A 12,296-nucleotide genomic window follows, 5' to 3' on the forward strand; every position below is an offset into this window, starting at 1 on the left:
CTGCCCGATGTAACTTGAACCACACGAGCATGGAATATTGTAAACTCCAGCATATTTATAGAAAGGATGGTTATCTTTTGGAGATCTTAAGAGTTTACGAATTGTTTCTATAGGTTTGAATGTCACTCTTATTTTGTGTGGTTTGAGGAGACTAGCGAGCTTGTTGGTGATGCCACTCACATACGGAATTGCGATAGTTTTGATATATTGAGTATCCTCTCGCTCTCTTTGTGGTGGTTCAGAGAACAGGATTTTGTTGACGAGTCGTTATGGGTAGCCATTCAAGTACAGATTATTAGATATCAATGTTAACTCATCTTGAAGGTCTTTGTTATCTGTTGTGATGCGGACAGCTCTTTTCTTTAACATATGTACTACGCTGAGTTTGTGACTAAGACCTTCAAGATAAGTTAACATTGATATCTAATAATCTGTACTTGAATGGCTACCCACGAAGACTCGTCAACAAAATCCTTTTCTCTGAACCACCACAAAGAGAGCGAGAGGATACTCAATATATCAAAACTATCGCAATTCCGTATGTGAGTGGCATCACCAACAAGCTCGCTAGTCTCCTCAAACCACACAAAATAAGAGTGACATTCAAACCTATAGAAACAATTCGTAAACTCTTAAGATCTCCAAAAGATAACTATCCTTTCTATAAATATGCTGGGGTTTACAATATTCCATGCTCATGTGGTTCAAGTTACATCGGGCAGACATCAAGAAGCATCGAAATTAGACAGAAGGAGCACATTGGTTACGTCAAAAACAACAGACAAGACATATCATCTCATTTTTCTATAACTAACCATGTCATTGAGTGGGATAAAAGCTGTTCCCCTTACATAGAAGAAGACTACCACTCCCAAATGTTTAAAGAAGCAGCTACAGTCGCTCACTCTGTTGATAACCTTAACAGGAACCAGGGTTTAATATTCCCAGAGAAATTGAAAACCCTAATTAGATCTCTTAACACACAGGAAATGAACTTCAATGCAAACTACAGAACGTTCCTTAGCAACAACTAGTTAATCATGTACACGCGATATGTGTATCACTCACGTTCAATGCTATTTCAGTTTGTAACTATAATCGTTAGAATTTTACAGTTATTCATATTTGTGTAATGTTTTTTAACCTAAGTGCTTGTACCCTGAAGATGCCAACAGCTAAAGTTTGGCGAAAGTAGTAGGTTTAATAAATATTTATTAGTCAACACTTGATCTATTGTCCAAATAATTACTCTAGAATTAAAATATTTTCCATAGTCTCCACAAGTTCGCTACAATGAGTTTGACATTGTCCCTATTTAATCATTGTGGAGAGAATATAAAGAAACAGATGATCAGCATGCTCAGGAGCAATACAAAGCACAAACAAGAAAGGTGACTAGTATGATAAGAAAGGCTAAATCAGATTATGGGAAAAAATTAGCTACTCAGACCAAAGCAAATCTCCAAATGAATTTTTCTGCTAGTGAGTAAGAATGATTATTGGGATCTCTGAGACATGGTTGATGGAAGATGATATAATAACAGGAGTAAAAGTAGCAGGATACAGCATTTTTATGCAGGAAAGGAAGGGAAAATATGGTGGTGGAGTACTGCTTATGATGAGTGATGACTTATGTCCTCTAAGAGTGGATGTTTGGAAGCTAATGGTTTTAAAAGTATATGGTGTGAGGTAGAGGTAGGCAAGACAGGATATTTAGTGGGGTGTTGCTACAAGACAAGGAACACAGAGGGTGAGGAGCAGGTGATGTTTAGGAAGTTGAACTTGGCAAGTGCAAAAGGAATGATTGTTTTGGGAGATTTTAACTACAGCAGTATAAATTGGGAAGAGGAAAATGCATGTAGTAATAAAGGAATGGAATTTCTAGAATTCTTGAGGGATAAATGTCTTAGGTAAAATGTAATAGAGGGAACAAGAGGTTCAATAGTTTTGGATTTATTATTATTATTATTATTAAACAAGACCTCATGGAGTCAAAGACTCATCTAGGAGGTCCTTTTATCTCACACACATCTCATCATACCGGGTCTTAAACACATTCAAACTCCTTGCAGATACCACACTCTCAGGCAAGGCATTCCAATCATTCACAACTCTGCACGAAAAAAACCTGCCTCTCACTCCCCTACTCACACCCTCTTTATACAGTTTCCAGGGATGACCTCTGGTTCTCCCCTGATCTCCCACTATTCGCTGTAGAACTTCTCCACCATTGATCCTATAGCAACCCCTTACCAACTTGTAGGTCTCTATCATATCTCCCCTCTTCCTTCTCTCCACTAGTCTCTGCAAATTACATCTTTTCAATCTTTCCTCATACTCGACATTCCAGAGGTCAGAAACTACCTTAGTCAGTCGCCTTTGGACCCTTTCCAACATCTCCTCATCCTTCTGAAAACCAGGTGACCAAATCTGGGCACAATAGTCCATGTGTGGCCTAATCAAAGCCTTATACAATGGAACAAGAATCTCCCTACTTCTACACGTCAGTGTCCTCCTCATCATTCCCAGAAGTCTTTGTGTTGTCTTCACAATTTTGGCGATGTGACCCCTAAATTTTAGATCCTTATCCACTATCACTCCCAGATCTCTTATTTCCTCTACTTCCAACAATATATTCTTACCAAGCATAAATTCTGCATCCCATCTTTGTTTTCCAAATTTTAAAACCTTACATTTTGCAACATTGAACTCACACCCCCATTTGCTTGCCCAATCACTCAATTTATTCAAGTCTTCTTGCAAGGCCACAACATCTTCACTACTCTTTATGGTTCTTCCCAACTTTGCATCATCTGCAAACAACTGAATATCTCCATCCAAATCTTCGCCAATATCATTAATATACAAGTTAAATAGTAATGGCCCTAAAACAGATCCCTGAGGCACTCCACTAGTGACTTTCCTTTTCCTGGATATTGCACCCCCATACACAACTTGTTGATACCTATCAGATAGCCAGTCTCCAATCCAATGCACTAATCTAATATCCAACCCCATCTGCTCTAGTTTGACTGTCAACTTATCATGAGGCACTCTATCAAAAGCTTTTGCGAAATCCAAGTATATTACTGTGTATCCTTCTCCTCTGTCCAAGGAAGCAGTCACTTTATTGTAATAAGTAAGTAGATTACTAAAACACGACCTCCCTTTAGCAAATCCATGCTGTCCATCAAAGATTATACCATTGTTGTCAACCCAACTCTGGATTCTAGCTCTCACAAGCTTCTCCAACAACTTAACCACAACACCCGACACACAGATAGGCCTATAGTTTGATGCTTGAGTTCGATCACCTCCTTTATGAAGTGGCACAATCTTGCCCTCCTTCCACTCTTTAGGGACTTGACCAAGTGCAAGACTCGTATTAAAAAAATATGTCAAGGCAGGTGTCAACTCTCTGGCACATTCCTTCAGAATATGTGGTGATATATTATCAAGTCCCACAGCCTTATTTACATCTAGTTTACTCAACTCCCCAAACACCTCTTGCTCACTTACAGTCAGTCTCTCCTCCCCATCATCAACTGCTCTTAATCTCTCCATGAAGTCACATTCACAAGATTGAAAGATCTTTATGAACTGCTCATTAAGTATCTCCACCACACATTCTGCAACAGCTGTCTTTATACCATTTCCTCCAATCAATGTCATCCTTCCATAATCATTCTTTCTTTTGCTGGCTACATATCGAAAGAACTCCCTAGGATTCTTTTTAGCTTCATTAGCTAACTGCTGTTCATACCTCTCTTTAGCTACTCTCACCAACCAAGTCACTCTCCTTGCCTGGTCTTTGTAGAACTCATGAAATTGGTTACTTCCACTTCTCTTATGCTGCCTCCACAATGCCCTTTTTCTCTGTATTGCATGCTTAATCTCTTTATTCATCCATCTCACACCTAACTTATTTAACCTTCTCACCCGTGGTATACATTTAGACATTGCATCCACTAAATATTTTTTGAAAATCCCCCAAGCTGCATTGATCTCTTTTCCAGCTAACTCCTCATTCCATGCTACACCTGCAAGCTGTCTCCTGAGCTCTTCATAATCACCCCCCTTGTAGTTCCACATATACCCTTTTTTCACAGGGGTCCTTGCACTGCTGGCAACCACCCAAGTAATCACCTCATGGTCACTTTCACCAATTGGTGGATGATTTGATACCTCATTGATAATTACATCCTCCGATGAGATGACCAAATCCAAGACCCTTAATCCTCTTGTGCCCTCTGTTACATACTGTCTGAGGTAGTTATCCCTCAAAAACTCAAGAAACTCATTTTCTTTACTTCCAGTTGCTATCTCTTCATTCCAGTCTATATTGCCATAATTAAAATCACCCATAATGATCACCCTTTTCTTATTTGCTTGGCTTATTTGACTATACATTTCACTATCACCACCATCCACATTACCAGGTCTATAACAACATCCCACCAAGTATTTGATTCTATTCACCTCTATCTCACACCATACTGCCTCAAAACCACTGGCCCCATTTCCCCCTTGCATCTCTACCTTGTATGGACATAACTCTTTCTCTATCATCAATAGCACTCCCCCTCCCTTTTTACCCCTTCTATCCTCACGAAACACATCATACCTTTCCATCTCTATTCCTGTCAGGATGTCATCCTCATCTAACCATGTCTCACTTATTCCGACAATCTCTGGGTGCACAGACGCAATTAGTGCAACCATTTCATCCGCCTTGTTTCTTATACTTCTAGCATTGGTATACAAACACAACAACTCATTTCTGGATCTGCAGCTAGTTCCACTGATACCACTCACTCGATGTGATCTCTCCATGCTGGACTGGGGCCATTTCCCTTTCTGCTTCTTCATTTTAGAACCCTTTGCAATTCCATCTGTTTCCTTTTGATCCCTGATCATCCCATTACTTTCCTGCCTACACATTCTCTCACCTCCTCTTGGAGCATCCACCTTTCTCACGCTGTGTATCCCTGTCCACCCTGAGCCTCCCCGTTTCCCTGCTCCTCTTGCACACCCATTCTCTCATTATCTATACTCATACCACTCACTTCCACATTCATTTCCACTCCTTCAATCTCTCCTGTCTTACTCTCCTGCTCTTCCACATCACTCCCCTCTTGATCTGATTCATTCTCTCTATTCACTTCTCTACCTTCCAGCAGCAGTCTCTCCAAGCGACTCACACCATAACCACTCAAATGCAGTCCATCGCTCCCATACAGCTCACTTCGTCCCTCAAACTCATTCCACACATTAACAAACTGTACTCCCATCTCCTCACACATTTCAGCCAGAATATCATTCATAATCCTTGCTCTCCGCCTCATTTCACCACAATCATACCTAGGCAACACACTGACCACCCTTCCTGTCACACTATTCTCCTTTATCTTTCCAAGCAGTCTCCTGACATTCATTTTGACATGCTCTTTGTTCTCTCTCAAATCATTTGTTCCAATTAATACAATTAACTCTTTTGCTCGTTCCCGCCTCATGTTCAATGCCTCAATCACTCTACTCATTTTACCGCCTGGAAAACATACCTTGTGCATTTTATCCTCTAGCACACCTTTAATAATGGAGTCGCCATACAATGCCACTCGCTCATCTTTTGTTAACTCTTTCATGCCATCATGATTTATTTTAATAGTTTTGACCTGCATTCTCTTAATTTCATTCCACATCCATTTCATTTCTTGCTTCATCCAATCCAATTCACCTTCTGAACCTCGCGACACATTCACTCTATCATTAAATCTTTCTAACTTTCTAACTCTCGACCCTCTCTTCTCACTTTCCCTCTCATTCATCCTTCTTTGTTTCCGTACTTTCGGTCCAACATACGTCCAACTTTCACTGTCATTCTTCTCACTTTCACTCTCACATATCTTTCTTTGTTTCCGTACTTTCGGACTAACATGCGTCCAACTTTCGCTATCATTCTTTTCACTTTTACTGTCATTCATCTTTCTTTGGTTTAGTACTTTCGTTCCAACATGCGTCCAACTTTCGCCATCAGTCATTCTTTTTTCGCTATCATTCATTCTTTCGATTTTTTTTACTTGCGGTTTCTGCACCACGCCATTTCTACTTTCATTCGTTCTCTCAATTTCGTTTCTTTCCGCCTCACTTTCGTCCCTTTTAACATCCGTTACGGTTGTCAAATCGCTCTTTTTCTTTTTTCCTGATTTTTTAACATTTTTTCGCCTGTCTTTCTCGCCATTCTCTTTCAAACGTGCACTCACGACACAATCGGTACTAGCACTTTCTGTCATCAACTTCATATTCGCATTCATCAATTCCTCGTTCAGGTCACATTTCGCACACACCCTTCTTCCATCCGCACTAAACATCCACAAATCATTTATGTAATCGAAGGAATACATATAACAGACCTCACACTTAACGAACCTACTGAAATCCAAATTAAAATCATGGAATGACAATGCAGCCGCCATTTTTTTTTCTCTGCAGGTTACTAGGTCTAATATTAACGTTTTCGTATTTAGTTTAAGCAAGAAAAAAAAACCCACACTAATACTATCGGTAGCGTACAACGTTTACAGCCGCTCTTACTTAAACAATTACGCATATATACTTAATTATTCCTAGTAAAACTTATCTGAATCAGGAGCTCTTCAAAGCACGTTCGTAGCGCCTGACCCACTAGCGCCCTCTCTTTGGTCATAGATTTGGTCATAGAATCAGAAGAGCTGATTATAACTGAGATGACATCTCTTCCCCCCAGTTGGAGAGAGTGAACAAGTGGTTTTGACTTGGAAGGTAAACAGACATGCAGGAGTATCAAAGAGAAGGGAATGTATGTGGAATTATAAGGTGGGTGATTATAATAGTCTTAGATATCAAATTGGGGTAGTTCCATGGAGAGGGTAATTGGAAGGCCAAGATATCATTAGTGCTTGGGAAATTGTGAAGGAATATTTGTTAGCAGCAATAGTAAGCTATATTCTATGAGTGAAGAATAGGACACAATTTGGTGTAAAGTGGATGACAAACAATATCAAACAGGAACTGCTGGTAAAAAAGAGGTTAGGGTGAAGAGCAGATGCATGAAGAATATAAGACTCAGGCCAGGAGAGTGACTAGTATGGTAAGGAAGGTGAAACTGGAATATGAGAACAGATTTGCCCTAAGATACAAAGAAAATCCTAGGGAATTTTTTAGCTATGTGGCCAGTAGGAGGAGAAATGATTATGGAAGAATGATATTGTGGGATAAGAATGCGAATAGAGTGACTGATGCAGAGGACATGGTGGAGTTGTTCAATGAACACTTTATTGAAATATTTCATCCTGGAGAAATAAGTTTTAATACTAGAGGGATAGGGCAAGTTTGAAGTTTAGAGGTGCTAAAAGAGAGTGTGTTTCAAATACTGAGTGCTCTGGATGTCAGTAAAGCTGTGGGACTGGATGGTATTTCACCAAGGGTTTTTGAGAGAAAATGTGCTAAAGAACTGAATTCTCCTTGACCTGACTTTTTAATGAAAGTCTGGCTATAGGAAAGGTGCCCAGGGAATGGAAGGAAGGTAAGATAGTGCCATTACATAAGGGTAGTAGCAGACTGCATGTGTCTAATTATAGACCAGTCCGTGTTTCATCAGTAGTTAAGATTTTGGAGAAATTAGTGAGGGACCATATACAGCATTGGGCAGATGAGGGCAATGTTATCTGTGAGAGTCAACATGGATTTGTTAAGGGGTGCTCTTCCTTTAGTAATATGATTACCTTTTATAATAAAGTGAAAAGAGTGGTTGATGAGGGGGAAAGGCATATACTGCCATGTTTCTGGATTTTGCAAAGATATTTGATAAGCTGATATTTAAGTTGCAGCACATTAGTTTAGATGTTGGGTTAGTCAACGGGATTCAGGATTGGCTGTCTGATAGGTAACACAGAGTTGTGTATGGTGGGCAAAATCAAGGAGGTAGAAGGTTACAAGTAGCAGTCCCACAGAGCTCAGTACTGGGACCTGTATTATTTAACCTTTATATCAATGACATTGTCAGTGGATTGCAAGGGGATAAACAGTTGTTTGCAGATGAAATGAAGCTGGGAAGGGTTATTAATAATAGTGCAGATGTCGCAGCCCTACAAGAGGGTTTGAATAAAGTAGACAGATGAGTAAATGAATGGGGATATCAGTTTAATGCATCAAAATGTAAAGTCTTCAAGTCTGGTATACACTGATGGGAGACTGCATACTCGATTGGAGGAGCTGTACTTGAGGAACTAGGGGAAACAAGAAATCTGGGGGTGATGAATGACAGAAACCTGAAATTCAGGGAACATATTGCAAAGGTGGTGGTAACCCAAGGGATTGCTGCAATACTGAGAAGGATGCTGACCTGCAAAGATAAGAGTTATCGTTCCATTGTATAAGACCCTGATCAGACCACACTTAGACTATTGTTCTCAAATTAGGTCCCCAGGATTTGAAGGGAATAAATTAACTGTGGAAAGGGTACAGAGGCAGATAACAAGGATATTTTCAGGACTGCAAAATGTTAGTTATGAGGATCAGCTGTGGGAATGTAGATTGCAGAGTTTGGTAGATAGGAGAAGGAGAGGTGATATGATTGAGACATTTAAACTGTTGATAGTTACAGCATTGACACTGGGGAGTTCTTTTGGTTGGTGGAACAGTGGGAAGGAGTGATGACAAGGGGCCATTCCTGGAAGTTACGAAAGGGAGCTGTGAGCAAGAAGGTGAGGAGTGGTTTCTTTGCATGGAGGATGGTTGAACCGTGGAATGCATTGCCTGATAGAATGGCGAGAGCAAGAATGGTCAATGAGTTCAAGGAGTGGTATGATAGACTTTGTGTTTCCTAGGAAAGACCTCCCACAATGAGTCTTGAATCCATGGAGGCCTGAACAATAAAATAATAATTATGGAAGGATAACTTTAATCAATATTGATAGCAGAAAATTGACAGGATTACCAGAAGAAACAACTGAATCACTAAGTGATCACTTTCAAAGGTGTATATAGAGGCAGAGGTTTTGCAATTGATGATGTGACAGACTGACAATGCATGTCAGTCTGTCACATCAGCAAGGAGAATTGTAGACAAATTTGAGATGCTCAGCTTTCTGAAGAATATTAATGCAAATATAGCAGTGGGATTGGATGGCATATCATCCTGCATGCTACAAGAATATTCAAAAGAATTTGCATTGCCTCTGACAAAGCTGTTTAAGTCTCAGCTCTGGCAAGGTCACAACAGAGTGGAAACAAAGTAAGATAGAATTACTAAAAGGTGATTTCTACACAGAAGTAGCAAATTGAAGATCTTTTAGTATCTCAGGATTAGTTAAAAAAATTTAGTTAAAAGTAAAATCAAGGAATGGGTAGATAAGTATGATACTCTATGAGTGGGGAGGGGAAGCATAGCTTTATAAAAGGTACATCCTGCTTGAGTAATTCACTCAAATTTTATAATAAAGTGACAGCAGATTTTGATAAAAGAAATGGCTACACTATGATACTGCTGGATTTTCGGAAGGCATTTGCCAGAATATAGCATGGAAAATTATTGCATAAGTTGGAGTAAATGGGAATAGATATGAAGCTGACATGGTTAGGCAGAGTGGAACTGGAACCTGTGTGAATGAAGTTGACAAGTGGAGTACCTTACGGCTCTTTACTAGAGCCAAGACTCTTTAACTTGATATTAATGATACAGGAAATGATTTATGAAGGTATATTCAGTTTGCTGTTGATGATACTAAACTGGAGATCACAATATCTAATAATAGTGATGTAGATATCCTGCAGGATAATTTAAATAAATTGGCAATGTGGACAAAGAGTGATAGTTGTTAATTTAATGTTGCAAAATGTAAGGTTATGCACTTTGGGATGAAAGATTACATACTATCTGTTATCATGTTGATGGTACCAGATTGCATGAAATTGATTAAGATTAGGATTTGGTGGTAATGGCAGATAAACAGTTCAAAGTTCAGAGGACATATTGCAAAATTTGGCAAAATAGCTCAAAGTAGTGCTTGGATTTTGAAGAATATGTTTAGCCATATCCTGACTACTGCATAGATTTAGCTACCTGGGTCTCTAGGGGATCCAATGAACATTGACAGATTGACAGATCAGTGGAATCTGATCTGTCAATGATGATAGAGTGATGGTATGTGGCTTGCAGAGTTTAGTTAACAAGCAGAAGAGAGGAGACAGGATAGAATCTTATAAGTTATTTGTGGGATTCTATAAGATTCAAGCAAAAGAAATTTTCAAGCAGAGAGAGAGGGAGAGAACAAGGTTTCATCCTGGAAGTTGGATAAGAGTGTGTTTATCAAGGGTGTAAGGAATAGAATTTTTGCTTGGAGAGTGATGAATGAGTGGAATGGATTCCCAGCGGTAGTTGTGAATGCTCTGATAGTGAATGAATAAAGGAGAGATAGGATAGGTATTATGCAAATAATGGTTAGTGTGGGTTTCCCATGATGAGGCTTATCAGTCATTATGGAAATACCCATATAACAAGTTAGCAAGACTTCTTTTTAACTTTGACAATGTGTTTCAAACTGATCCAAATAACACTTGACGGGTCACTTTGTGTGTGTGTGTGTGAGAGAGAGAGAGATGCCCATGATGAATTCGTGTAATGCACCTGCCTCTAATATCCATCAATAATCAGTTCACAAGAGTTTGTCTGTTTCTAAATTCTTCAGCCTAAAAACAAGTACTTCTGGGGCCAATATAATTTAGATTTTTTAGTAATATCAGGATTTGTTTTGTTTTTACAACCTTGAAATTCATCCATGTTACCAGAGAAGTTAGTGTCTGGAATTAACAGGAAAAAAAATATTAAAATACTTACCATAAAATTTTGATTTAGCTAAAATGCTTCCTGCGATACAAAATCCATCCTGCCTATTAGTCACATAGAAAGCTGAGATAGGAGGATGATGTGAAACCTATTTAAAGAAAAGCAAGAGCTGAGAAATTTGTCTTAATATATGCACAGATAAAAATATTGTTTGGTTATAAATATATACTCCTAAAATGCTTTTTTTTTTTTTTTCAAATATGAGGTGAAAACCAATCATGTAAATTTTGTTTCTACCTCATATATATAGAATTGTTGGATGAAATATCCATTACTCAAATAATATAACACGAAAAGTTTTAAAAATGTATGTGTAGACTTTCTCTTAGTTCAGTATCTCCTAAAAGGGATGTCAAATAAATCAATATCCTGAATTTTTTGTTGTATTTTTATTTATTTATTTTTTATTATGACTTAAACCCATGAAAGGTTCTATGCAAATAATGGTTAGTGTGGGTTTCCCATGATGAGTCTTATCAGTCATTATGGAAATACCCATATAACAAGTTAGCAAGACTTCTTTTTAACTTTGACAATGTGTTTCAAACTGATCCAAATAAACCTACAGTAAATTAGTACTATGGTTGGGATAGGGATTTTTTAAAATTTATTATTATTTATTTATTGTTTTGTATTTGTATTTATTTTTTATATAATCCAGAAACTCTGCTCTAGAAACGAAACAAAAACTTTTTTGTTTCGTTTGATCATTGAGCATTGATCAAGAGCTATTTTAACAGCAGCAATATCTGAGTATATTCCAAAAGTGCTAAAACACTAAATAAATAAGGTAGGAGTAATATATAGGAATATGTCTATACAAGGTTGAGATACAAGGGGAAGCTTAGGAAAGAGTTAATGAAAATGAAGAGTCAGGTGTAACTGATGTAAATTACAAGGAGGTTAAGAAGAAGCAAGTATCTAAAGATTAGGGTTGCTTTATATGATGACTCAATCATTAAAAGCATGATAAAAAATGAAGTGCACAAGATATGTTTTACAGGTGGTACAATAAAGCAAATATCAAATGCTTTGCATAGAAGGGAGAATGGGAGTCAGAATTAGTGGTAGTGGTGTGCACAAATGACTTGAATAGAGAGAGAGAGAGACAAAGAATGTGGAAAGGGATTTGAAGAAGTTGTTGCAGGAAGTGAAGGATAATAATGTCATTGAGAAAGTAATTAGTTTGCTGCACAGATATAATAATAGTGAACTGAGCAATGAGTGAAGAGAGCAATGATACCGAATGACGAGATGGCTGAATTGTGTCAGGTGGAGAGTGTTCAATTTGTGAATGTATGGAATGAATTTGAAGGGAAGTTAGAATGGTTCAAAGCTGATGGGATGCATTTGAATGGGTTTAGTGTTGGTCATTTGGAGTGACTGCTGTTTAATAAGAATACAGAGGATT

At 38.3% G+C, this 12,296-nt stretch overlaps 1 protein-coding gene across 1 annotated transcript in view; it reads right to left on the reverse strand.

Moving 5' to 3' along the window:
• LOC150092765 (oxysterol-binding protein-related protein 8-like) overlaps nt 1-12,296 on the reverse strand; it is a 159,114-nt gene that overhangs the window by 63,901 nt on the left and 82,917 nt on the right. The window contains exon 11 of the mRNA XM_090414273.1: nt 10,877-10,973. Coding sequence (XP_090270399.1) covers nt 10,877-10,973 — 97 coding nt within the window. The remainder of the gene's footprint in view (nt 1-10,876; nt 10,974-12,296) is intronic.

Source organism: Typopeltis vanoorti, chromosome 25 (assembly GCF_054136105.1).
Source record: "Typopeltis vanoorti isolate ZY-2024b chromosome 25, IOZ_Tvanoo_1.0, whole genome shotgun sequence".
Lineage (NCBI taxonomy): Eukaryota > Metazoa > Arthropoda > Arachnida > Uropygi > Thelyphonidae > Typopeltis > Typopeltis vanoorti.